Raw genomic sequence first — 26,967 nt, forward strand, 5'->3', positions numbered from 1 at the left:
CGAGAGAGGGTTTGAGGGAGAACGAGAATAAGAGAGGACATTATTTCTGGTTATCTTTCTTAGCCATTATTCCTCTTCTTTGATTTCTTTTCATAAATACACTTATGGATCTCACAATCATCTTTTCATTATTTTTTCCTTTCAAACTCCAGATCTGAGCCTCCAAGCTCTAGATCTATTAATCTCTGACCTCCATATACCCTCCTATATTTTTATTTCCTGATTTTTTGTTAGCCGAGAGAAATTGAGAGATTTGTAGAGAAAAATCAGAGAGAGATGAGAGGGGCTACTAGATCTGTAGGAAAACTAAGAGAAGGGGGTTTTGAGAGCTGAAATTTGAGGGAGATTGAGAGATTAAAGGAGATTAAAGTTCTATCAAAAGAGGTCTTCTCTTGTTGGCATCAAGATCCGATCGTATTGAAAAATAGGGGATTGTTTCTCTTCTCTTCTCTCTCTCTCTTAAAGCAGCACCCTATGTTGGGAAGCTACTGTCTCCATCCAATCCGATTAAGAATGAGTAAATAAAAAATGAGAAAGGTAAAAAAATAATTAAGAAGTGCTATTTTCTTTTTATCTTCAGCGGTGATCCTTTTTTATTCATCACTGGTCCTTTATTCACCGATGCACGGGCCTGCAGCTAGTTTTGGTAAAACGAATAATCTTCTCCTTTCAACCATCGGCGTATTTTACAAGTGAGGATATTCTAGTAATTTCAACATATCAATTCACGTGACCAGCACCGAACATTTGTTTATTCCGGAATGGCGACAACAATAGGCGTGGGTTACTGAGTCTGAGGATATTCTGGTAATTTCAACTTCTCTCTTTTTCTTACGTTCTCTCTCGCTATCTCGACATAGAAAATCTCTTATTTCTATTTCATTCACTAATAGGAGCTCCTGATACTTCCTGACTGGCAGTTTTTGCCCTAGCATCTCCTTATAGAAAATTGTAATTCTGAAGGTAATGTATCCTCTTTGAACGAATTTTCTCTTAAATTCTCCGTTTTCACATCAAATTTCAACGAAATCTAGACAAAACTCTGCATTCGAACTTGAAACCGAGTAAAATGCCGCAGGATTTTCATTTTCACCCATTAATTTCCTCTTTGTTTTCACATCCACACATTCAATCGATTTCTAGCAAATTTTTCTCACATTTCGCTACAAATTCTAAGAGATATAGTCCGATTTCAATTGAAATCGTCGGAATTTGGATTTTCAGTTCTTGGATCAACAATGTGGAAGCTAAAGATCGCGGAAGGAGGGAGTCCATGGCTTCGGACTTTAAATAATCACGTCGGAAGGCAAGTTTGGGAGTTCGATCCGAAGCTCGGAACTCCCGAAGAGCGAATGGAGATCGAAAAGGCTCGCGAAAGCTTCTCGAAACTTCGCTTCGAGAAGAAACACAGCTCAGATCTTCTCATGAGGTTACAGGTATAAAAAAATGTAAAATCCTGCTTATAATATCATTTGTTCATGTTCTGTAAGGAGAATTTTCGATAGTTTATGATTTGTACCTGTTTTGAATCTAAGATGAGCCCTAAATGTGTTGTGGAGTGGATCTATTTGATGTTTGTAACTTTAGTGTCTCTTACACTGTTCTTCTTTTTCTTAAATATAGTTTGCTTGTTCATGTTCTGTATTAAGTTTTGCATTTAGTAAGGAGAATTTTCGATAGGTTATGATATGTACCTGCTTTGAATCTAAGATGAGCGGTTAATGTGGTGGTAGAGTGGAGCTGTTTGATGTTTGTAACTTTAATCTATTTTTTGCTGATTCTTGTATTTCTGAAATATAGTTTGCGAGGGAGAATCCTTGTGATAATTTAGATTTACCTCCAGTCGAATTAAAGGATACGGAAGACGTAACAGACGAAGCAGTAACAGTCACCTTACGAAGGGCTATCGGATTTCATTCGACTCTCCAAGCACATGACGGACATTGGCCGGGGGATTACGGTGGTCCGATGTTTCTTATGCCTGGCCTTGTAAGTGCTTCCACTTGTGAAGAATGAAAATTGCTCATTGTTAGTTCATGCTATGCATGTTCCTGTTTATAATCTTTGGTGTTCGCTGATGTTGGGAAGAAATTTCTTGTTTAATTACTTGTTTCGGATTACTGAGGCCCTGGTCGTGAGTGCCAAACTGATTATTGGACTCAAAATTAAACGTTACTTTGAGTGCAATAATCACTTTGTCACTCACGATCGGTTGTTATAATCCTAAAGGAACATGGCCTTAATTTTGGATTTTTGGGTGTTGCTTCTTTCAACCTTGCCCCTTGTCGTGTTAAGGTAGACAAATACACATCCAGCGTCCAAATAATATATCTTCCGAAGTGCAAGAGTTAATGCTGAGAAAATGTACTTGCATCTTCCTTTCAAAATGTGTGATGGCCAGCAGAGTAACTGCTTTGAAATTTTCCTTATGCATCTGGTGGAACAGGTGATCACTTTATATGTAACAGGGGCGTTGAATACTGTTCTGTCATCAGAGCACAAACGTGAGATGTGCCGATATCTCTACAATCACCAGGCAAGGGTGTTTTACAAGTTGCTTATATGTTTTTTTGGCATATTTTATTCTTTCTTCTTTTGGATTTCATATTGCCCGTACCACTATTCCCGATGCATATTTCTTTCCCATGGAATGCTTAACGTACAATTAATTTCACAACAATAATTATACGTGTTGCAGAATGAAGATGGAGGTTGGGGTTTGCATATTGAGGGCCCTAGCACAATGTTTGGTACAGCCCTGACCTATGTTACTCTAAGGTTGCTTGGTGAAGGAGCTGAAGATGGAGAAGGGGCGATGGAGAAAGGGCGAAAATGGGTCCTGGACCATGGTAGTGTCACTGCGATAACTTCATGGGGAAAGATGTGGCTTTCGGTACATTACTTAACCTTTATTGTGTTGGTTTAAAACTGCAAATTCAATGGGTTCAGGTGCTTAATAGTATTTTTTAATGCCTGTATGCTGTAATGCTGCAGGTACTTGGAGTATTTGAATGGTCTGGCAACAACCCATTACCCCCAGAGATATGGCTACTTCCATATATTGTCCCCATTCATCCAGGTTGGTTTCATTTAAGTATATCAATACATCAACTTTATGTAAGTACTATACATGCACAGCTTATACCAAGCTATATGTTCATAGGAATTGCATGAGCAGAAGTGGGCAGAAACTTGATTGGCACCCAACCGAAGTTGATGTTTGATCACATATATAAGAGATTAAGGGTCTCACTCAGAGTAGGAAAAATACGTCATAGAATATTACCAAACACTAAAAATTAATAGACTCATCTTGATTTAAAAATGGTTCAATTTTAATCAGAGGGCGGCCTAGTGCACAAGGCTCTCGCCATTGCAGGGTCTGGAGAGGGCTATGTGCTTAAGCAGAGATGAACTAAAAAACTAGAAAATCATAATTCATTAAACTATGTGCTTATCTTGGTAGCATGTACATAAACAAATTCATACATTATATTAACCAATCATTCAAATCAAGTGTCAGCACGATGAAAAGATTTTCATTGAAAAAAAGTTAGAGTTATGATTGAGAACATACATATGTCAACACATGGGAATTTTAATTCAAGTCGAGTGTCAATCACGATGAAAAGTTTTTCATTGAAAAAGTTTGTGATAGAGAACATACACATGTCTGCTTTCGTTTGAATAAAATTGCAATCATTCAAAAAAAAGAGAACATACACATGTCAACCTATGGAGATTTTCATGGGTTGCATATTCTTCTTAAATAGAACACACATCTTGCACATTTGCATGAGTTGGCAGATTGGCTGGGATTTTGGCATATTTGCTGAAAGGGAAAGCCTATCTTGCAGATTTCTTGGAATTGAACAAGAGTTGAGAATTGTCAGATTTGCCGGAATTGGATAAAGTTATTTTTTTTACTTTGTCACATTAGCTCTCTCTTTCTCTCTGTCTGTCTTCTTTGGGTTTGAGGCTACAACAAAGATATGGAGTCCCTTTTTCAACCACTGTACTGTAAAATAGAGAGACCTAATGGGAAGAAGTGAGAGATGAAGAGAGAAGAGGAGAGGAGAGGAGAGGAGAGGAGACAAAAAATGAGGAAGAAAGGATGTTTTCATTAATTTCAAAATCTGTGTATACACTGACATGCACAATACATCACACAAATGACTAAAATACCCTCACAATCTTACGTATAGTCATTCTCGAGCACTCCCTCCAACCTGACTATTCCCTTGAAACTTATCCAGCTTGTTAATCAAGTGTGTGAGCTGCTTTCTGGTCAATCCCTGGTGAACACGTCTGCAATTTGATTTCAACAAGATATTTGACTTAGAATAATCTTTCCCATATCTACCATCTCATGAATGAAGTGAAATCTATTTCCACATTTTTGGTCCTCATGGGAAATTGAATTCTGCGACATCTTAATGGCACTCTGATTATCACAAAAAAGAGCTTGTGAACGTGGTTTGAGATCAAGATCATGTAATTTATGCCATATCCATGTAAGCTCTACAGTGACAAACGCCATGGCTCCATACTTAGTCTTTGCATTGGACCTGGCAAATGTTCTTTATTTCTTGATGCTCCATGATATTTCGCTTCCATTCATAATGGCACAATATCCTGTGATTGACCTTCAAGTATCAAGATCTCTTGCCGACTCTGCATTTGAGTAACCCTCCAGTATAATGCCTTGGCCTTATTGTCTTTTACAACTCATTGCACAGTCCATTGTTCTTATGTGTGTGTGTGTGCATATATACCCTACACACACACACACACACACATATATATATATATATGTGTGTGTGTGTGTGTGTGTGTGTATATATATATATATATATATATATATATATATATATATATATAGAGAGAGAGAGAGAGAGAGAGAGAGAGAGAGAGAGAGAGAGAGAGAGAGAGAGAGAGAGAGAGAGAGAGAGTTCCTACTCCCTAGAGTAGATAACTTATCTATTCCCCTAGGCTTAAAATACAGTGGGGGCATTATTTGGGTGATCCAAACCATTCATTTGATGGGCCCTCACATAGATAGGGTGTGCCCAAAAATCAGCTCCATAGGATCATCCTAACCCTTCGAATTGTGGAGGCAAAAAATGGACAGATTTGTGAAGGTGGAGGCAAAAAATGGACAGATTTGTGAAGGTTTATACCCATCCATTTTCACCTCCACAAATCGAAGGGTTGGGATGATCATATGGAGCTGATTTTTTGGGCACACCCTATCTATGTGAGAGCCCATCAAATGAATGGTTTGCATCACCCAAACAATATGGCCCCCACTGTATTTTAAGCCTAGGGAGTAGGAACTCTTTGCTCATATGTATATCATAATCCTTTTAGTTGCCCGCCAAATTTTTTTTAATTGTAACAAGATTTCATTAATAAAGAAGAGACTGAGAAGTATTCCAAGATACAATGCAAATTTAAAGAACCGAATAGACAAAACAGAACAATACAAATATTAGAGTCACTAGATGCTCCCTCTCTCGCTAATTTGTCCGCCTCCCCATTAGCTGACCGTTTAACATGGGTGAAAGACATCGATGTGGAACCCAACCTATCCTGGATTTCATCAAATAAGGCTGCAAATCTCCAAGGAGGTGTACGTGTGCCTCTTAAACATCTGATGACGTTGAGGGAGTCTCCCTCTATCACTAGCTTGTTCAAATCCACATCCTGAAGCCTTTTAACACCTTCATGAATGGCACGAACGTATGCTTCATTAGTGTACGCCAACCCAATCGGGCCCCTGAATGCCCAAATTACTCTCCGTTCTTCATTCCGCAATAATCCTCCAATGCCAGAGGGACCGGGGTTTCCCATACTAGATCCGTCGAAGTTTAGTTTTAGAATACCATGGACCGGTGGAGTCCATTTTTTGAGAAATTGTAGGCTCATTTCTCGATGAGTTGCAAATCTCCCTCCAACCATGCCACAAATCATATGCCGATACAAACTAAAACCTATGATTTGTGGACACGGACACGAGTGTCGCCTGTCGACACGGACACGAGTGTCGCCTGTCGACACGGACACGAGTTTCGACTGTCGCCACGGACAAGGAGTGTTGGACACGGCAAAAATAGAAAGTATATATGATGCAATATCAAATATTAGTTAAGGAACAGCTAAAAAAGGGTTTATAATAAAAGAAGAGTTAATAATAAAAGAGATAAACACAATATGCAATAATAAAACAAAATGTCACACTTGACATGGCACAAAAACGTATCCACACACCCACATTAAGTCTAACACTTATAGCAATACATTTAAAAGTGTCCAAAGGAGTGCCGATATGTGTGGACACGCGTGTCGTGTCGGATACGGCGGGACACGTGTGTCAGCAATAAATTCAAAGTGTCAGCTAAATCATACCGTAAAACTTTCTAGAATTTTTACCCATGATATTATAAGCGCAATCACCTTATTGAAAAGGTACCGGGCCCTTTTAGAGTATCCCTTGAAAATTCTAGCATTACATTCTTCCATAGCACCCAAATTGTGGCTAAAAAAGATGCATACCAAATTGTTTTTCCTTTGGTCCTCCAAGGCACCAAAACCCAACTTTCCAAGAGTTCTAGTAATGTTGCCGGGAACACTCAATCTATCCCAAACCTAGATAGCAATCTGCCCCACACTTTAGCTACTTTGGAAGCAATGTGGCAAGGTAGAAGGTTGTGGTAGAAAGATTTGACCGAGAAATCCCCCTCTGAGTTTCAGACCCAAATTCTTTTATCTTTCCCATCTGCCTTAATGTAACAACACTCCAATGTCTTCAAAAGCCTTCCTACCATTTCAAGCTCCCTATTGAGAAAGTTTCTCCTAAAGGGAGGGGACCATAACACCCCGTTCTCAGACCGAGTGAAACACTCTTTTACCATTGTCTGCTTATCCAATGCCAATGTATACAATTGCGGGAATGCATCTCTGAGGGGAATATCGGTGCACCATTTATCCTACCAGAATCAGATCCTGTCCCCAATATACACCTTGAATTTTTCCCCTTGCAAGAATTTAGCTTTGAAGCATAAAACATCCATCATTCGCCTACCACTGTTCCTCTCTGGGATCATGTAATGCTGACAGACTTGATTGACCGCATATGTAATGTCAAGTCTGGTAAAGGTATGGCATTCTAATTCATTAGCCATATTATGATACATGAGAGGGTCCTTTTATATTTCCCTCTCTTTCCTAGCCATCTTTTCATTAGAAGCTGCAGGAGTATAAATTGTCTTGCAATTCATCATATTGAACTTTGAGAGTAGATCTGATATGTGTTTTCTTGAGTCATAGTCACTTGGTGAGTTTAATTTTGGCAGCTGGGAAGTAGAGCTATACTGCTATTCCCCAAAACCCTTTACATCGAAGTGACGCTTAAAACCTTTTTTCAATATCATTATTCATCAACATCATTATTAGTGAAAATTAAGTCATCAATATAAACCAAAATGAGAACACTACCTGATAAGTTTCACACAAATATTGAGTTGTTTGACTTATTTCTTTGATTGTTTGTCTTTTGAGATCTTCAAGAAGTCCATCAAACCAAGCTTTGAGAGCTTGTTTCAATCTGTATTTTATGGCCTTCTTTACCTATCAATGATGTCGTCCTTTTTCTTGAGCTTGTAGATATATTCTTTTCTAGAGGTTTAGGTACAATCTCCCACGTGTCATTCTTGTATAATGCATTGATTTCATTTTCCATAGATTGGACCCATTTGTCATATTTTATGAATTCTACAGATGAAGAGGGTTCCCTGATGCTTGTTACCTGGGCTAAAAAGGTCTGTTCATGTTGATGCTGACGAAAATAGTATTTCTCATAAAGTTGCAAGATACCTGGCCTGTGAGTAGAAGGTTGGATGGTCGTTGGGCAATATATCACGAGATGAAGTGGTGATGGTGGTAGCGATCTCCCCCTTAAGCTCACTCCCTATGGATAGAGGATCATAGAAGTGCCCTCCATCAAAGGACACATGGCGTTTTCAGTTAGAAATTAGAGGGAATAAAAAAGGCAGCCACGATGTTTGTCACTATAGCCCATAAATATATCACAAGTACAACCCTAAGGAGATTACTTATTGCATTGAGATACCAATATGTGAACATAGCAGATGCCCCCCTAAATGAACGTAAGAGCGAATAATCCAGATGTCATTGAGTGAGAGCATACTACATAGGGTGTAATTGCCCAGTCATGGATGGGAGCTGGTTAATTGAATGGGTGATTGTGTGAAATGCCTTCGCCTATAAATGTTGTTGCGTTTCAGAGTGAAACGTCATATAAATTTGCCTCGGTGATATGACACTGCTTTCACTCATCAACACCATTTTAAGAGGGTATATGTGAGCAGGAGAACGGCTAAAATATGCCATGAGAGCGGCAGAAGCCCTGAAAGCTATGTTGCATCAGTACGGATACGGGTGTCGGAATCCAACATGGGTATCGAGTGCCGGATTTGCCACACCTCAAAAAGAAGTATTCGTGGATTCACCAAAATATTTTAAACAATTCTCAAGTTTTAGTTTTTTTACATAATAATATGATTATAATAAGATTATAGTAATATGATTATAAGAAGAATATATTGGCAATTAATAGGTTAAATAGACACAATATTTTGTTCCCATTAAATAAACTTACTATTAGGAGGGGTAAAACTCAAAACATGCGGTAATTGTAAATTTGTGGTAGTGGTATTCGAAAAAAAAAAAAACAGATAAAAGAGATGAGAAGTGTCTCAAAGAATCATGAAGTATTGGAATCCGAGACATGCCCGACATGGATTCTTCGCCCATTTAGAAGAATCCATGTAACATGGCCCGAAAGGCTTAGGAGGTGTACTCACCTCCACCATCATTTCTTAGGTGCTTGATCTGAGTGCCATGATGTCTGGCAACATTTATATGAAAACGAGAAATGACAAGTAAAACATGCTTATACACTTGCTATCTCTCGTGATGGGGGTATTAACTCATGCTTGTCGCCACTTTTAAATAATTCTTCACAAAACATGCTTATACACTTGCTATCTCTCACACAAAATGTTCTTGGGCATTCCATGAAGTCTAAACACTTCTCTAAAGATCAAGTCGGCAACCTGCACCGCTGCATATGAAATTGAAATAGCATGGAAATGGGCAAACTTGGTCAACCTATCATTTTTTTTTAGTTTCATTCTTCCGTACTTGGTAAGAGCTCATAGATGGTTTTTTATGTGAAGATAATTCACTTACATGCTTTTCTTTACCATTCAAAAAAAATAAAATAAAAATAAAAATAAATAAATCACTCGCATGCTAGCATTCAGAAAATAAATAAATAAAATCCCTTACATGCCCTTTGTCACTTCACTCAAATTGTTGAGCTGAGCTAGAACTTAGACCATGCAAGTTTTGTGAAACCAATATGGACTACACATCATATTGGTTTTGCTGTGATTATAATATTTCTTTGCACGCGGAAATTCTTTATGATATTTTTTATATATTTAAACCGTGTGTGTTTGTTTGCCTGGTTAAACTTGTTCTTATTTTTCCGTAAATCACACATTCATGATTTTGGTTAATCAAAATCATAGAATTTTTGCAATCTCCGTAACTTGTTGACTGAAAATTTTGAAGTGAACTTTGTACGTGCGCCTTGAGTGCCCTCCAAAATTTCTTATTGTACAGGAAGAATGTGGTGCCACTGCCGGATGGTTTATTTGCCCATGTCATACTTATATGGGAAGAAGTTTGTTGGTCCGATCACACAAACAATTTTGTCATTGAGAAAGGAACTCTACAGTCTCCCCTATCATCAAGTAGATTGGAATCAAGCCCGCAATTTGTGTGCAAAGGTTGGTTAGATTCATTTCCTGTTATTGTAATCCTTGCAATGGTGGCTATTGATATAGATATTCTGTTTTTCTTATCATATATTTCCCAACTTCTGCTGTTGTAATCAATCTTCTTGTACGGAGATGTGTTGTAAGAAACTTCAAAATTTTGTAGGCTAAACTCATAATTTTTTTTCTTTTTGAATAGTAGGCTAAACTTATAAATTGAGATCTATTAAGTAGATTACATGAATAATGAACTTGAAGATTCTCCTTTTTGAAACTAATATAACCACTTCCCAAGAACTCCCGCAAAACGAAATTAGATGGGTGCAACTTTCTATTCTACATGTCTAGGAAACCTAAAACTAAGACAACGAACCTACAAGGTTTGGCGTCAACTGTAGATCTCTGACGTCAATGGCCTTCAATGTGAAATGTGTAATTAAGTTTCCTGCTTTATTCGTTTTGTTTGGGTTTTTGTCTTTGTTTTTAGCTTTCTACGCTTGTCCTTGATCCATACCCATCCTGATGTCACTTATAATTATCAAAATTTTCTTTGAGTTGATCAAGAAAAAAGAAGTGCTTTTTCTATGGAAACCACTTCTGTAATTGTATGCGTGCTGGTGTGCCAGAATGTTGCATTTGTGGGAGTCATAGTTTGGAACTTTTTTTTTTTTTTGTGATTCACACCAACCCACATGCCCTTGTCAAAATCAGATAGGTTGAGTCTGGTTAAGGTTCATGATAAAACAACCCAAATTTACTAAAATCAATTCGAAATTTTGTTAATGTTATCTTTCATCTTCTTACATCATTCATTTAGTATGGAGTATGCAGATAGCCTTAAGCTGCCCAAAATGCCTCCATATAAAGAAATTGTTCTCTTCCATCTTTACTCATATTCTGGGTAGTGATAATGATGTGGTGGGTGGTCTTGGGAGGGAAGTGTTGATCGCGAGGCCCTAACCATTGGTGCCTCTTTAACACATTTATAAGGGTTGTTGCCCTTTTTTTTTCCTATTCTTCTCATGTCTTTTTTCCCCTGCGGGGTCACTTGTACCCCGTGTATATTTTGTTAGATTGGTTGTAAAACCCTGAGTAAAATCGCTACACGTTGCGGAAGAATAAACCATGTAGAACAAAAATTTTGCTCTAACCCAGGATTCTTAGGGACTAATTAATTTTATTGTGATTTAATAAACATAAATATAAATACCTTTATGTAGAAAAGAACTCATCCGCTTGATCTACTCCTCGAAAATTCGCCGGCGATCTAATCGACGCGAAACCGCAAGTTGAATCGATGGATTCCTTTTGTTGCATAAAGGATCTTGTGTACAACTCTTTGTTCACTTTATAATCTGATCTAAATCAGATTATAATGTGGGAATATGTATTTAGATCAATGGAGCATGATTGGGTGTTTGTCTTTGATCTAGAAAAGACAAAACTAGTTGATGGAATTGAAGGAGAAGAAGAAGAGAAAGACTTTGGGGTGTCTCTACCAATTTCCAGCACATAGAATTATGGAAGAGCTCATGAAAACTCCAACAATATGTCTTATTTGTATAGAGTTCTCAATTTCCACATGCACAATCTAAAGTTTCTAGAGAAATCTCACAAAACATAGAAACTAGCCACAATTGGAAGCTCAATTGGGAAAAGCAAGCAACACCCCATTATGGAAACCCACATGGGATGTCCAACAAGGTGCTTGCTACCCAAGCAATCCTTGGTTGCCCCAGGTGGTTCCAAGTTTCCAATTTTGGTTTGTTTCTTCTTTCTTTCTCTCTCTTACCAATTTCACATGTGTTGCTTTAATTTGAGAAAACAAATCAGGCAATTATATTCTAACTATAATTTAAATTCCCAATTGATAATGGCATACCACATGGGGTGTGTGGCAATGGGTCCCACCCAAATTCGTCCCATGCGGTCCACTTATCCAATTCAAATTCCCATTGCATTTCACATTTAATTCCCAATTAAATTATGTAATCCAATGCTATCCAATAGGATTAAAGCTCAAATATAATTTATGATATTCCCAAAATAACTTTATGGTTAATACTTAACCATTTTGGTATTCCCAATGTATCCCATAGTGCATACACACTATATACATTGTGTATATTCTTTCAATGCATCCAATGCCACGAAACTAGTTCGTGTAAGCAACTAAATAAATGTGGGACCTCTATCTAATAGATTATAATAGGTCAATCGAGTAGTGAGTGGGATCGTAGCGGAGATTCAACTGTAGATCCTATAGAACCCAGAAGTGGGCCCCACTGTGATTATTGCTTCGTAGCCAATGCTACAATCGCATTGAGTCAGTAGCCTCCATCGAGACGTAACCCTGAAGATAACCGTCAAATCATCATACGAATAACATCAAATGTGTAAGTCCTTTCTCCAAATCCACATCTACTGAGTTGAGTCCTACGGAGGGTGGACATCAACTACCCCCTGAGCTCACTCACGGTATACCTTTCAGTCAAGATGTTTGCCCGCAAATGCATTTGCTAAAACCATTTCAAAACTTATTGTGTGAAATCCTTTTGATATATACTTTATCAAATCCACCTAGCCAGGTATTTTTCTAGGCCTACTGCTTTGACTAAAACCGTAAATGTTATCTTATAAAATAGGTGGAGAGTTCCATGTTGGGTATCACTATTGACTTCGAAGGTTTGTCCAACACTCCAGTACTACCTTCTGGTGACTCCAAGAGAATCATGGTTAGATAGACCGAGAATGAGAGACTCGTCGACAGACCAATATGATCCCTCAGGTCAAAGGACATGTAAAGGGTCCTGTCTGGTAGAATAGCTCATCTGTCTCCTGTCCACAAGCTATTTTAATGCAAGGTATAAATTTCGTTTCGTTTCGTCGAAATTTCGGATTTCGTCCGAAATTGCCTATAACGGCTAGTTTGATTGTTTTTTGCAGAAATTACATCAATGCTCCTGTAACGGCTCTTTTGGGTTTTTGACCATTTTAGCCTCCAAATGTGACCGTTTATAGCTGTTGGGAAGGGTATTTTAGTTATTTTTACTTGCACAAACAATAAAAAACTCTATAAATAGCCATTCCCCTACCTTCTGCTCCTCCACCTTCACATAAGTCATTCTCCTTTTCTTTTCTACTTTCACTTACACTATCTATTCTAATAAATTTCCTACAAGTCTACACTCTTCTTCAACTCAATCCAAGTCCATTTTGGAGCAAAGGGAAGGCCTACCTTCAACTTACAACTACAAGAACTATTTCCTAAGGCTTGCAAATTATAAGTTACACTACAAATTTCAAGTGAAGGCTTACAAGTTACACTACAAATTTCAAGTGAGGGAAGGCTAATATTATCTTATTCTCTTCGAATCAAGTTCAACCTTAAGGTTCTCTTTATTTCTTTCCATTTCCTTTCTTTTATTTCTTACTTCATTTGTCCCCTTCTACTTCATTTTTTTGTAATTTGTTTCAATTTCCTTTCTTCTAATTCATTTCCCCCTTCTTCTACTTCATTTCAGAGTGAGTGGGTCGGGCTCGGGACCTTCTGCAGGAGCATCCTTTATTGGTTCGGCACCCGCTAGATCGGATGACCCGGCATGGGCTTACGGTACATCGGTTCCGGGTCAAAAAAATAAAGTAACCTGCATATTCTGTGGCAAAGTCATATCGGGTGGAGGTATAACCCGCTTGAAAGAACATTTAGCGGCTGTTCCTGGTGAAGTAGCATCATGCAAAAAAGTGACTGAAGAAGTAAAATATCGAATGAAGCAACTTTTAGATGCAAAGAGAAAAGAAAGGGCTATGATGAGCCTATCCAGAGCAGAGGTTGGAGGTTTTTATGGCACACCAGACGAAGAAGAAGAGCAAGATGAAGAAGACATTGGCACACCATTGCCTCAACGAAGGGGTAAGGAAGTTCTTGTAGAACCGAGTGGTACAAAAAGGAAGAAGAAGGGAATCACAGGAGGGATCAAGAATTTCTATGCACCACGAACAACCCCTGGAGCACAGCCAAGCATTAAAAGTGCTTTGGCTACCAAAGAAACAGTGGATAGAGCAGACATGGCGGTTGGCATGCTTTGCTACGATGCCAATCTCCCTTTCAACGTTGCCAATTCACCTTTCTGGCAACCTATGTTTGATGCTGTGAATGCCGTGGGTTCGGGTTATAAGGCACCTTATCATGTTTTAAGGGGTTCCATTTTGAATAATACAGTGGATGGGGTAAACAACTACTTGGAGGAGATTAAGATGTCATGGAGATACACTGGCTGTAGCATTATGGCAGATGGATGGACAGACACCAAACAACGTTCCCTAATCAACTTTTTGGTGTACTGCCCTAAAAGAGTCATATTCCTCAAATCCGTTGATGCATCTGGCATAGTGAAGAATGCCGATGAATTATACAATATCTTTGAAAAGATTGTCGGAGAGGTGAATCCGGAATATGTGGTGCAATTTGTAACTGACAGTGAGCCAAGTTACAAAGCTGTTGGGAAAAGACTAGAAGCCGCGTTTGGTACATTCTTCTGGACTCCGTGCGCAGCCCATTGCTTAGATCTCATCTTGGAGCATCTGTGCAAACCGACTGTATTTCCTCACATAGCAACCACAATTGAGAGGGCTCAGACCATTACAAAGTTCATCTACAATCATGGAAGCCTCTTGAATTTGATGAGGAAGAAGTTCACAGGTGGGAAGGAGTTGTGTCGTCCTGCTGCAACCAGATTTGCTACAAATTTCATTAGCATACAAAGTCTGGTGTTGAATCGGAAAGCACTTCAGCAGATGTTTGTGTCTGATGAGTATAGTACTAGTAGGTTTGTCCAACACCCACTGAGTGAAGGGGTAGTTAGTACTGTGTTGGATAAATATTTTTGGGACCAATGCAAGTACATTCTAAACATCAGCGAGCCTTTAGTGAGAGTGCTGCGTTTGGTAGATCGGCAGGACAAACCGGCGATGGGTTACCTATATGAGGCCATGGATAAGGCCAAAGAGAACATCAAGGAGAGGTTGAAGAGAAAATCAGATTACATGCCCATATGGAGGATCATCAACCAAAGATGGGATAGGCAACTCCACAGTCCCCTCCATGCAGCAGGATATTTTCTTAACCCTACTCTCTTTTTCACTCCTACCTTCTCTAGGCACAGTGAAGTAACCAGAGGCTTGTTGGCATGCATCACTCGACGTACCTGATGAAGCTACACAAGACCTCATCACCAATCAGATTGAGGATTATCGAGAGGCTAAGGGTATGTTTGGAATGAAGCTTGCAATCCATAACCGAACGAAGTTGGGACTAGGTATATTTGAGTTGTTTGTTTAATTAAGTATAATTCATTTTAACTTTCAGTTTCTCAACAAATAATGCTTTACTATTTGTTACTTTACAGTTGCATGGTGGAATCAATTCGGAGGTGACGTGGAAGAATTACAGACCTTTGCGATCAGAATCCTCAGTCAGACCTGCAGTGCGACTGGGGTGTGAAAGGAATTGGAGCACCTTCGAACACATTCACTCTGCAAAGAGAAATAGGTTGGAGCACCAGAGATTGGATGACTTGGTGTTTGTCCATTACAATCTTAAGTTTCGACAAAGGTATACAACGTAATATAATATTTTCAACTCTCACCTCATCACTTTAAGCTTTTAAGTTTAACCTTTGACATTAAACTTAATGTTTTCCTTTTCAGGGACTTGTTGAGGAAATCATCTACCACTAGTGACCCTTTGAGCATAGACCATCTGGATGTCATATTCACGTCGGAAGACATTGGGTGGGAAAATCTTGAAGCATCTACTGCTGTGGTTGGGGCCGGGGACGACGACGATGACTTTCTCATGCCTCTTGAAGAAGATGTCCCTACTGGTAGTCCAGGTGGTGATGACGGCGGCGACGACGACGAAGAAGACATTGAGTATGATCATCTGGGTTATGATAACTGAGAGTTGTTGCTACTAGCTATTGTCTATGTTTCACTTTCATGTGTCTTTTTTTTTATGTTTTTCTATGTATCAGACTATCAGTTGGACTTGTGCAAGACTTTATGTGTTTAAGTAATGAATATGCCTTTTGGGACACATATTTTGGACTATTTATTAGTTTTTCATAATTTTCTATTTATTTTTTATTTTTTTGGATTTTTTTTTAATATATTTTTTGTGTGACCGAAAAGTTTTGACCGAAATGCACCGAAATGACCGAAATCCCACCGAAATTTTGTTTCGGTGGCCAAAACGAAATGGCGACCGAAACGGAATTTACAACTATATTCTAATGTGATCCTGTTCAGTACGCAATCTCACTGTCGTACCCATTCTATCTTGCCTAGGGTCCACTACCCGAGTGATTGAGATAAGTCACTTCACATCTCGTGAATGTTGACAAGATAGATGTTAGTTGTATACAGGAGGAGGTGTCCAACCTCAACCCCAACTAGGAACTATTAAGGTCTGCAAAGAACCAGAATCCCATATCTCCTTGCTCCCTGGGATCTGTGAATCCATGAGCATGGGTTTCCTACTTTGCTACCTAAGGACACATACGTGTCAATAACAAGTAGCATGTCACACATATTTAACTTTTAGTACCCATAAATTGTCATGAGAAGAAACTTTTATTGATTAACATGCGAAATATATTGGATTTTAGGGCACCAACTCTAACATATTTTATTGTTGTTCATAAAGCTTTTACTATGTGCATACTCTAGAAATTAAAGTAAATTTGTTGGGAATTGGTTGTAGACAAAGCTTGAGGTGCCATGGATATTTTGCACTCAAAGACTGGTTTAGAATTTAAGCAAGCTGTTTCTATAGATTGTAATATGCTTAAGGTGCCATAGATATTTCGGTCAAACTTAAGGTGCCATAGATATTTCTGTCAAACTAGAAGATGTTTTTTGTGGGTATTAAAGAGCACATGTGAAATATTGAAAGGGAGAACAAAGAAGATAACAGAGATTATGGAAAGAAAATGTCCAAATAGAGAGCCTTGATGGCCAACTCTTGATTAAATCCGTTCGTTGGGTAGTTAATGCCCCTCAACGTAATGGAATAATGGAAAAAACATAATAAATCTAAATATATACTCATCTCTACTGAAAATTAGTAAAACTGTTGGCCAGTTATTTATCTTAAAAAATAGTTCTGTTGTCACTTGTGGCCCTTTTTGTTGCCAATATCTTCATTTCGTTGTTATAACATGTTATTGCTGACCTCTATATGTTTGATTTGTTCCATTTGTGGGCACTCTTAATATGACAAATGGCTAAACTTTAATAAGCAGAAAGAAAGTCCTTGGTATGGAAAATTCAATCTTTCATTATGCTTTTATCTATCTCGTGTACTGCTTTACACTGTGATTGTGTTCCTTTAACATATTTGATTTCTACATTTCCTTTATTTATATACATATATGACCAATGAAAGCAGAAATACATTATATGCCTATATGGTATTTGTACAACACCTTTGATTTAATACTTCATCATGTCTTTTCCATCTTGTGTACTGCCTTTACCTGACAGGTTTTTCTTTTGATTTTAAACTGGAAATTAGATATGAGGATATTGCTACACTCATATTGCAGGAAGATCTATACTACCCACATCCACTAGTACAGGACATCCTTTGGACATTTCTTCACAAGGCTGTTGAGCCTATTTTAATGCTTTGGCCTGGTAACAAGTTGAGGGAGAAGGCTCTGCACACTGCAATGCAACATATACATTATGAAGATGAAAATACTCGTTATATTTGTATTGGGCCTGTAAACAAGGTATGTTGAAATGTTGGCTACACTGCTCCTTTATTTTATAAAACAGAAATTATAGTCATCCCAGATGAAGTTTAATTTTAACTTGCGTCAGCTAGTGTTTATAGTACTAAGAGGATATGGCATTTTCATAGGTATAGCAAAAAATAATTGCGTTTGTGATTTACTAGTAATTATTAAAGAATTTAACTAATAGAGTTTGGTTTCTTAAAATAATGATTACTTAGATCTTTGAAGCTTCCTCTTGTTGGTTCTATTTGCACATTCATTTCAAAGTGCATTAATTTTTCAGCTCTTGCAGGAGCTTGGATTTGAGTAATTGTTAGGCATATCTCAGCAACAATACTTGTTGGTTGTTCCACTCTTTATTCTTAAGTAATTTTTACCTAAATTTCATTTAGATCTTTTAGCTTTTAAAAACTTCTGTTAATCTCTTCATTCCTATGGTTTATGATGGCTAATCCTCTCAATTGGATTGACTTTCTTCATCTAAGTCTGTAGCTTTTGATCGTTTCATATACCTTCTTGGGATTTTCTATTAGACAAATAAGTGAGTTTTTCCTACTTCATAGCAATTCATGCGATTGCATATTTAAAATCTTCTATTTCCAAAAAAAGCATATTTAAAATCTTCCATTTCCAATGCAAACCTTTAACATGCTTGTAAGGTTCTGAAGTTGTCTTCTATTTCTTCTGTTTCATAAATCAGGATAGCTATCAGCCGACCTTATCTTCTATTGCAATGTATTGGTTGTTTTTATAAACAGGTGTTAAATATGCTTTGTTGCTGGGTGGAAGATCCAAATTCAGAGACGTTCAAGTTGCACCTTCCAAGAATTTTTGATTATTTGTGGGTTGCCGAAGATGGCATGAAAATGCAGGTCTGGAAATTAACCTCAGCTATCTTTGCTTCTATTTTTGTATCAGCATTCCTCATTCTTGGAACTCCCTCGGCTTAGAAAATCCTTGTGAATTCCTTGTTCCCAAAATTATTTGATAATTCATCAATAATACGTCAGAAATTAGCTATAGAATAATACTTTATTATGTATTGAAAAAACTATTTAAATACCCTTCTAAAAATTATAATGAATGTATTACTAAACCCCCCTTATCATCAGGACTTCAGAAGCTTCAAGTGATGATTTCTTTCCCTGGATTTGGTCGTAGATGGTCCCCATCACCACATCCTATGTTGCATTAGTACGAGTAGATCCGACGGTTAGGAAGATTCTTTGGCGATGATTTTTGGGGACTAACCTATTTCTGTTCGGGCGATCCAAATTAATGGTTTGGTTCTTCCAACAACGTGGGCCAGCTACAGTATGAAAAATTTGCTCAAATATGCTCAGCCACATGTATTTTGGTGTAAATACATTGTTCACAAAACAAATGTAAAGTGGGACTCACTTAGATGTTCTAACCCATTCATTTGTTAGTCCTTGTATTCACCAAAATATTTTAACCAATTCTCAAATTGTAATATTTTTTGCATTATAATATGATTGTAACAAGTAATATCTTGAATTTTTTTTGAATGGTACTATCTTGAAAATTTTAATAGGTTAAGTAAATATAATGTTTTATCTCCTAATAAAAAAATATACTATTAGGGTGGATAAAACTCAAAGCATGCGGTAATTATAAAGTTGTGGTACTAGTATTTAGAAAAAAAAATTAGATAAAAAAGATCTAGAAGTGTCGGGGCAAATCCTAGAGTATTGGAATATGACACATGTCCAACATGGGTACTTGCCCATTTAGAAGAATTCATGTAACATAGATCACAGATCACATCTTTTTCACCCCACTTCACTATTGTCTTTATCCCATAGTGAAATGAAGATTGTAACTCGCTATAGATTGGAATTGTGAATAATAAAGTATGATTTTCATCTAAGAGGATTATAAGTTTTGGAATTAGCTGAATATCCACGGGTTCGAGTCACGGAAACAGCCTCTCTGCAAAGCAGGGGTAAAGGCTGCGTACATCTGGGCCGCCCTTTTCTTTTGAGAAATATGTGACTATCTGGTTCCTTGGATGATAAATTGCCGAGCAATACTTACATGCTTATATTTGGCAATGCTTTATGCCTTTATCCTTATATGATGTTCTTAAAGGTCATTTTGGTCTTTGGAAATCACTTTAGCTTTTATCAATAAGATATTTTGTGTTAACCAGCGTGGTTAGATACATTAACTTTGCTTCTTTCCCACATCTTAATGTATCTACTACTTGTAAAATCTATACTTATGTGCTGGCTATGAGGTATATTAGCAGTCATCATGACTAAATTTATCGCATTTATTGAAATTGAATTTTGCCACTGTGTAAAATTTAATAGCATCTATTTCAGGGGTATAATGGCAGCCAATTATGGGACACGGCGTTTGCTGTTCAAGCAATTATCTCCACTGATCTTTCTGATGAATATGGTCCAACTCTTAAGAAAGCGCATGAGTACATAAAAGCCTCTCAGGTTTCAATCTCTTAATTTATGGGCAGTTGTTTTCTCATCTTAATGATTTCTTATTTTATTTTATCTTATTTTTGGTTTGACTTGTTCCACTCTGCTTGGTAGGTTGTGGAAGATTGTCCAGGTGACCTTAGTTTCTGGTATCGACACATTTCTAAGGGTGCGTGGCCTTTCTCAACCAGGGATCATGGATGGCCCATCTCTGACTGCACGGCTGAAGGCCTAAAGGTTATTCAACAAACTTATGTATAATTAATTGGTTAAGTTCACTTGTAACCTTCTCTCTATCGTACAGGCTGCACTCTTATTGTCACAGCTTCCTTCACAACATGTTGGTGATCCATTGGATGCAGAGCATTTGTATGATGCTGTGAATGTCATTTTCTCCTTACAGGTAACATAAGCCTATATTTTATTTAGTATATTGCCAGCATTCATGTTAATCGATAACAGATTATTGCCGTCACAAACATTATTAGTGCATCTGATAAAAGTTGTAATGTGCAGCTTGTGGATGCCATTTAACATACAAATTTGGAACCTTTATGTTATTATTAGCGACTATTGTTGCATGCAGAAGGTTCTTTATCATAGTCTCCTAGCGGGTCTGGTGTTTCAATTTATGTTAGAACCTCAACTCTGGCAAATGTCTCTATATTCACCTCTGGCATCCTTGAATGCTGGGAAATTATTACTGTATGGACTTCACAGCTCCAAATGCCAACCATGCTGATTCCCACCACTAGTCCTGGTTTTATAAATGGATAGGCTCCTCTGACCTCACATCTTATCTTTATTTCCCTACAACTAATAAATCGGTTTGGGTGGTCAAATAATTTTCACATTTAAGCATAGAATGGTCTCTAATTTTACAATAAAAAGGAAATGAGGTCTATAACTCTAGTATGATATGTATGTGACTTATACTCATCCACTAAGTTATACTGATGTATTTTTCTAGTTGATTTGCAAGTTCTTGTTCTACGTGCTCATTCAACTCTATTTTTCTACATACCTTCTTGCACATCTAGTTGTTCTTTGGTTATATGGAAGTAGATCACTATTGTTTTCTGATATTCACCCCTTTTGGTATCATTGCAGAATAGTGATGGTGGTTTTGCAACATATGAACTGACAAGATCCTATCCATGGTTGGAGGTAACCTCCATTACATGCACATTGCCATTTTGTTGCACGGGTCTTTTTTTAGGCCAGCCCACTTTGCAAGAAGTTTCTTATATTCTTTGATTTCAGTACCAATATTCTAAGAATTCTGCCTGTTTATTTGTGAATGTTTAGCCAAAATTGTATCCTGAATGGAAACTGCTAGCTTTGTTTTCCAATATTCACTAGCCAGGTAGCTCTTGTTTTATAGTTCACTGGAGTGAAACAACAGCTCAGTTAACCTCCTCATTCTACTTTATGAAGAGGATTATTAGTTTTAAAAGGTTCAGTGTTGTGGTGACAGAGAATTTATAAGGTGGACGCCGTGCATGCACGTGCATCCAAATAATACATTGGGGTTTTGGGTGATTTAAACCATTCATTTGTTGGGCCCTGACATAGATAGGGCGTGCCCTGAAAATCCTCTCCATAGGATGATCCTAACCCTCCTATCTATGGAGGTTTAAAATGGACTGCACAATATAGAAACCTCCACAGATCAGAGGGTTAGGATCATCCTATGGAGAAGATTTTCTAGGAATGCACTATCTACGCCAGGTCTCAACAAATAAATGGTTTAGATCACCAAAAAAATGTGTGCCCCATTGTATTTTTTGGCTGCACATGCATGCACGGCCATCCACCATATAAATTCTTGTGGTGGAAAAATGCCTTTGTGTTCATCAGCTTCATGCTAGGCACATTGATCAACTTTTACTTCCCCATCCCCATTTTAATTTCAAATAAATCTCTACAAATAGCAATGATATGTTGAAATTTATCATTCCACATGACTGATACTGTATATATAGCTATCTGATACATCATTATCTTCCTGATGTTGCATCGTTATGTCCCTGACAATACCGGCACAAGTGCCGCCAAGCTACACTTCTACAAAAATGATAACTATATGCATTTAAGCTTTGCCCTGTAGTTACACCATTGTAACACGCTTTCGTTTCCTATTGTTGGTCAAACAAAGAGTAAAGACACATACTATTGAGGGAAATACTGAAGCTCTTGAAGCAGTTGCCACCATTTAAGCTCTTGAAGCAGTTGCCACTATTGAGAGAAGCCTCTACATGTAGTTATGGAATACCACAAACGTTCTGTTTCCAGTTGAGAACCATTAAGTATTCTCTATAAGTTGGAGTTTAAAGCAGCATGGCTAGTTTGTATGCTAAAGTACCCATTTTTAGTACAGATTGTAGGAACTATCTTCACTATGGAAGTCTCCTGATTTATTTTTCCTTTTAATTCAATTCTACTTAAATATGCTACCCTTTTTTCTATTTTCAGCTAATCAACCCCGCTGAAACGTTTGGAGACATTGTTATTGATTATCCGTAAGATTTCATCACCTTGGTTTCTACGTTTGTCTATGGATTTATTCCATGTTGAAAGCTATAGCAGATTTTTTTTTTTATCTAATTCCAACCGGAACGATACTGTAGGTATGTTGAATGTACCTCGGCAGCAATTCAGGCGTTATCATCATTTAAGAAATTATATCCTGGCCATAGGAGGAAAGAGATAGAAAGTTGTATCACAAAAGCTGTTAATTTTATAGAAAGCATACAGAAACCTGATGGTTCATGGTTTGTTTTCTTCTTATACATCTTGGACTGTGTATTATTTTTCTCTCAAATGATGTGTTACAAAAGTTTCATGACTGAAGCGGAATCTTTGGATAGGTATGGCTCTTGGGCAGTCTGCTTCACCTATGCTACATGGTTTGGAGTAAAGGGGCTGGTGGCTGCTGGAAGAACCTACCAGAATAGCTCTAGCATTCGTAAAGCTTGTGATTTTCTATTGTCAAAACAGCTTGCATCTGGTGGTTGGGGAGAGAGTTACCTTTCATGTCAGGACAAGGTAATTTTTCATTCCAATCACTTCAAATCAAGTTTATGTGTTTTGTTGTTTTTCATTTTTTATTTAGGCACACGTTGAAGGTTCAGGACAAGGTAATTTTTTCCAATCACTTCAAATCAAGTTTATGTGTTATGTCGTTTTCCATTTTTTGTTTAGGCACAATTTGAAGGTTCAGTTGCCTAGGAAGTTTTCCTACATAATTTATGAAAGTCAAATTGTTTTTTTTTTTTTTGAATAGAAAATATCATTCATCAATCAAAGAAGAGACCGAGATGGTCAATACAAAGAAAATAACAATAAAAAGGAAGAAGGAGAAAACTTCCCTCCGATAGGAAGAAGGAAGAAAGACAAGGATGAAGGTCAAGGAGGAAGAAAATCAAACAGCTCCAAGGCCTCCTTGAGAACCCCAGCCTTCGCAAGGCTATTTGCCTCCCTATTGGCCGATCTTCTAACATGCCTGAATGAAGGATAGTAGCCTTCCGCTAAGTCATGCATCTCATCGAAAAGAGGAGCAAATCTCCAAAGATGAACGTGAGAGCCACTAAGCCAGCGGATGACGTTGAGTGAATCTCCTTCGCTGATGACTCTATCGAACAATCCTTCCTCAATCAGCTTCATACCCTGGTGTACTGCACGCACTTCCGCCCCAGAGATGCATGACTTGCAACTACTTGGAATTGAGTGCTTTGATTTAAAAACTAAGCAGGAATAATGTGTATATTCCTAAGGATAACACCCTACTGAAATCGATAACCAGATTTAATTATCTGTTTTGTGTGGAGCCAGAACCATATTGGTCGCCTCATGATGGCCTACAAGAGCAATGGTCTCAATTATACATACAAGCCCATGCCAAAATTGATAGCTAGCCTTGATCCAAGACTGTTGACCTTTTGTACCATTCGGCATGGGACTAGAACCATATGTGTCCTCTCATGATGGTTTACTAGAACCTCCTGAATATTTAGACACTTTGGCTGTGAAAGAGACTTTTCACGGAATAGGTCTAGTCATAGTTGTTCACAAGGTTCTGAAAATCGGAATCGAATCGTAAATCGTAATAGGGTTCGAATCGTAAATTAGATCGTAAATTGTAAGATTTTTTCAGATTTATATATAAAGATGAGAAAAAATGTTAAAAATCTAAAAAAGGTAAAAAAATAAGAATAAAATGAGTAATTATCTATTTTTCCATTTGAAACTATTAAATTAAATATTTAAATATAAAATTCCATGATTAGTAATCCGAAGCACAAACCATATTCATCGCACAATAAATTACTAAACGAAGCACAAACTATATTCATCATATAATAAATCATTATATAATTTATCACAAGAGTAAACAAAGCACATACTCAAATCTATATAATCATCATACAAAGAATTATCAGCAATAAACAAAGCATTTTGAAATGATTTTCATTTTGAAATCACAATTAGTTCTCAAAATCCAAAACAGATAGAATCGTAAAAATCGTAGAAAAATCACACTATTCAAAATCAAATCATACTTGAATCGTAAGATTTTTACGAAAAAAGATTGTTCGTCTGATTTGAATCGTTCAACCCGTGAATTGATCTAAATCGTAAGATTTTAACAACAGAGGTTGTTCAGGTTCCCAAAACTTGTATTAAATGTTAACTAACTAAAATGCTGAAATAATCTGAATATTTATTATACCAAAACTTGTGTTAAATGTTAATTACTATTTTTTTTTTTACATTTTCAAGAAATTGATAAAATAGCTTTTTATATATAAAAAAATCATTAAATGTTCCAAACATATAGTAAATTTGTAATAAAAATATTTGCACTGGAAAAAATAGTAAAAGAAAAGGAAATTTGTTGCCATTTAAAAAAAAAAAAAGGAAATTTGCAATTAATGAACGTAACTTGCATTTGTAATTTGCAATTGTGTATGGTGGCCTAGTCGTAGTGTTGGACCTGTTTGTAAATTTGTACCACTATTGGTAGGAATTATTGAATGTAACTTGCGTTTGTAATTTGCAATTGTGCACGGTATCCTAGTAATAGTGTTGGACATGTTAGTATTTAATGGTTTATACAATTATGTTAGTTTTTACATATTTTTTATTGTTTATTTTATCATTTCTTTAATTAAAATAATCGTTTCTACATTTTTCTTGAATTAGTTACCAAAATATTTAATAGACAACCAAACAAACAAGGTCCCGATATATGCTCACCGGCACAATACAAATCTAAAAAATCACCTTAAACTATCCAATCATGTTTTTAGTTTAATTAAAAATGTAAAAATCATTACAAATAGAAGTAAACACAAATACATGGTCGACACATGGTGTATCACTTTATTTCTAAAACCATGGGAATCCTATTGTCCAATTCAAGTCGATAAAACCATATGTATCACCTATATAGTTGATACGTATCTCTTCGGCCTTCGGCCTATATGTTGATCTACACTGATATTTTGAATCTTTATTATATCTGTTTGAACCGTATAGGAATCAGTATCTAATGAATTCAATGGTTCCAACATAAATGAAAGAAGGGGATGGGATCACAATGAGATCTCGATCTCATAAGGGGGATATGGCGGCGGATAAAGTAAGGGAAAACCTCTGAAATGATTTCAATATTAGACCTTGGACATATAATAGTTCCGAATCGAATCTTTTATAGGATAATGACAGTTCAAAGTGAACTGATGAAAAATTTCTAAAAAGAGGGATGGGGGGAATGGAAAGTAACAAAACCATTTTCCTTTACAATTTAATGTGAGTATATCTATTTAAACAGCTTTGGAGCATAATGGCCATTCAAAATGGCTGGAAGTTAAACTGTTAACAATAAAAAATATATGAAATATATAGGGCTACTGGTATTCCCACTACCATGTTTTGACTTTTGAGAATGGAGTGAACTCACCTGTCTTTTATTATTTAATTGGCTGCTGAGGGTTTTTTGGGAATTGTAATAGCTTTTGACAACTGGTTAAATAATAAAAGACAAGGTGAGTTTGTCTTGTTAAATAATGCGTGTTATTTGGTGGAAGTTGACAATTGTTTTCATAAAATAACACTAGTTGGATTTTAGCCGTGAAAGGAAAGAAACTCATTACAAAGACACTAAATAACAGATTATGCCATAATGGCTATTATTCAGACCATGTTCCTGGGTGGAATATTGTTTTTGCTAGAGCTACCTTGAAAATTTAAAAAGGGCACCACTCATTCATTATAATCACTTGTTATTCATAGCCATTTTTTACATCTGCATTCATGAATAATACTGTTAACTTTATTGTCATTACAAAATGACTTTATTCTCTTCACTCATTTGGCAATAATAAGAGTTTCAGGATCTAAACCAACATTTCAAAAAGTGTTCTGAGCTGTTAAGAATTGTAACTAGGGACTGTATTTGTGAAAATATCAAATCTGCAACTGAAGATTTTATTCCTATATACTCAGCTACTTCTGACATGACAAACCATCCCATTTTTTTCTGAAACAGGTATATACAAACCTCGAAGGGAATCGATCACATGCAGTAAATACAGGATGGGCTGTGTTGGCTCTTATTGATGCCGGGCAGGTTCGTTTAGAAATCAACTTTACTTCTTCTATTGTTTTGTAATTTTTCATTAAAAACAAAAGAATGAGAACAAAGTGGCGACAGGCGTACCCAACAACAAAACAGAAACAGAAACTCCAAGGAAGAGCTAAAAACAGAAAAATGTCACACTGCTTAATTTGGTGTTAACTGTTAAGCAAATGAGAGTGAAACTTTTGGAAATGGCC

At 37.0% G+C, this 26,967-nt stretch overlaps 2 protein-coding genes across 3 annotated transcripts in view; both read left to right on the plus strand.

Annotated features, from left to right (window-relative positions):
• The first annotated feature begins 788 nt into the window (after positions 1–788).
• Positions 789–26,967, plus strand: part of CAS1 (cycloartenol synthase 1) — a 31,731-nt gene continuing 5,552 nt past the window's right edge. The window contains exons 1-17 of one of the 2 annotated variants that reach the window (XM_077382502.1): positions 789–807; positions 1,225–1,436; positions 1,801–1,989; positions 2,447–2,536; positions 2,699–2,893; positions 2,995–3,079; positions 9,712–9,878; positions 17,474–17,662; positions 18,427–18,540; positions 20,017–20,139; positions 20,242–20,364; positions 20,432–20,530; positions 21,238–21,294; positions 22,603–22,649; positions 22,758–22,901; positions 22,998–23,175; positions 26,681–26,761. In XM_077382502.1, coding sequence (XP_077238617.1) covers positions 1,239–1,436; positions 1,801–1,989; positions 2,447–2,536; positions 2,699–2,893; positions 2,995–3,079; positions 9,712–9,878; positions 17,474–17,662; positions 18,427–18,540; positions 20,017–20,139; positions 20,242–20,364; positions 20,432–20,530; positions 21,238–21,294; positions 22,603–22,649; positions 22,758–22,901; positions 22,998–23,175; positions 26,681–26,761 — 2,079 coding nt within the window. In that variant the 5' untranslated portion in view covers positions 789–807; positions 1,225–1,238. The other variant, XM_077382501.1, reaches the window with a different exon arrangement.
• On the plus strand, positions 13,401–15,961 carry LOC143879855 (uncharacterized). Its single transcript, XM_077382504.1, has 3 exons — positions 13,401–15,184; positions 15,275–15,480; positions 15,576–15,961. Exon 1 carries the CDS (start codon positions 13,635–13,637, stop codon positions 15,075–15,077), a length of 1,443 nt encoding a protein of 480 aa, XP_077238619.1. The 5' UTR covers positions 13,401–13,634; the 3' UTR covers positions 15,078–15,184; positions 15,275–15,480; positions 15,576–15,961.

The sequence above is a fragment of the Tasmannia lanceolata genome, unplaced genomic scaffold (genome assembly GCF_043159265.1).
Source record: "Tasmannia lanceolata isolate RefF3 unplaced genomic scaffold, GAP_Taslan_0.1 ptg000006l, whole genome shotgun sequence".
Lineage (NCBI taxonomy): Eukaryota > Viridiplantae > Streptophyta > Magnoliopsida > Canellales > Winteraceae > Tasmannia > Tasmannia lanceolata.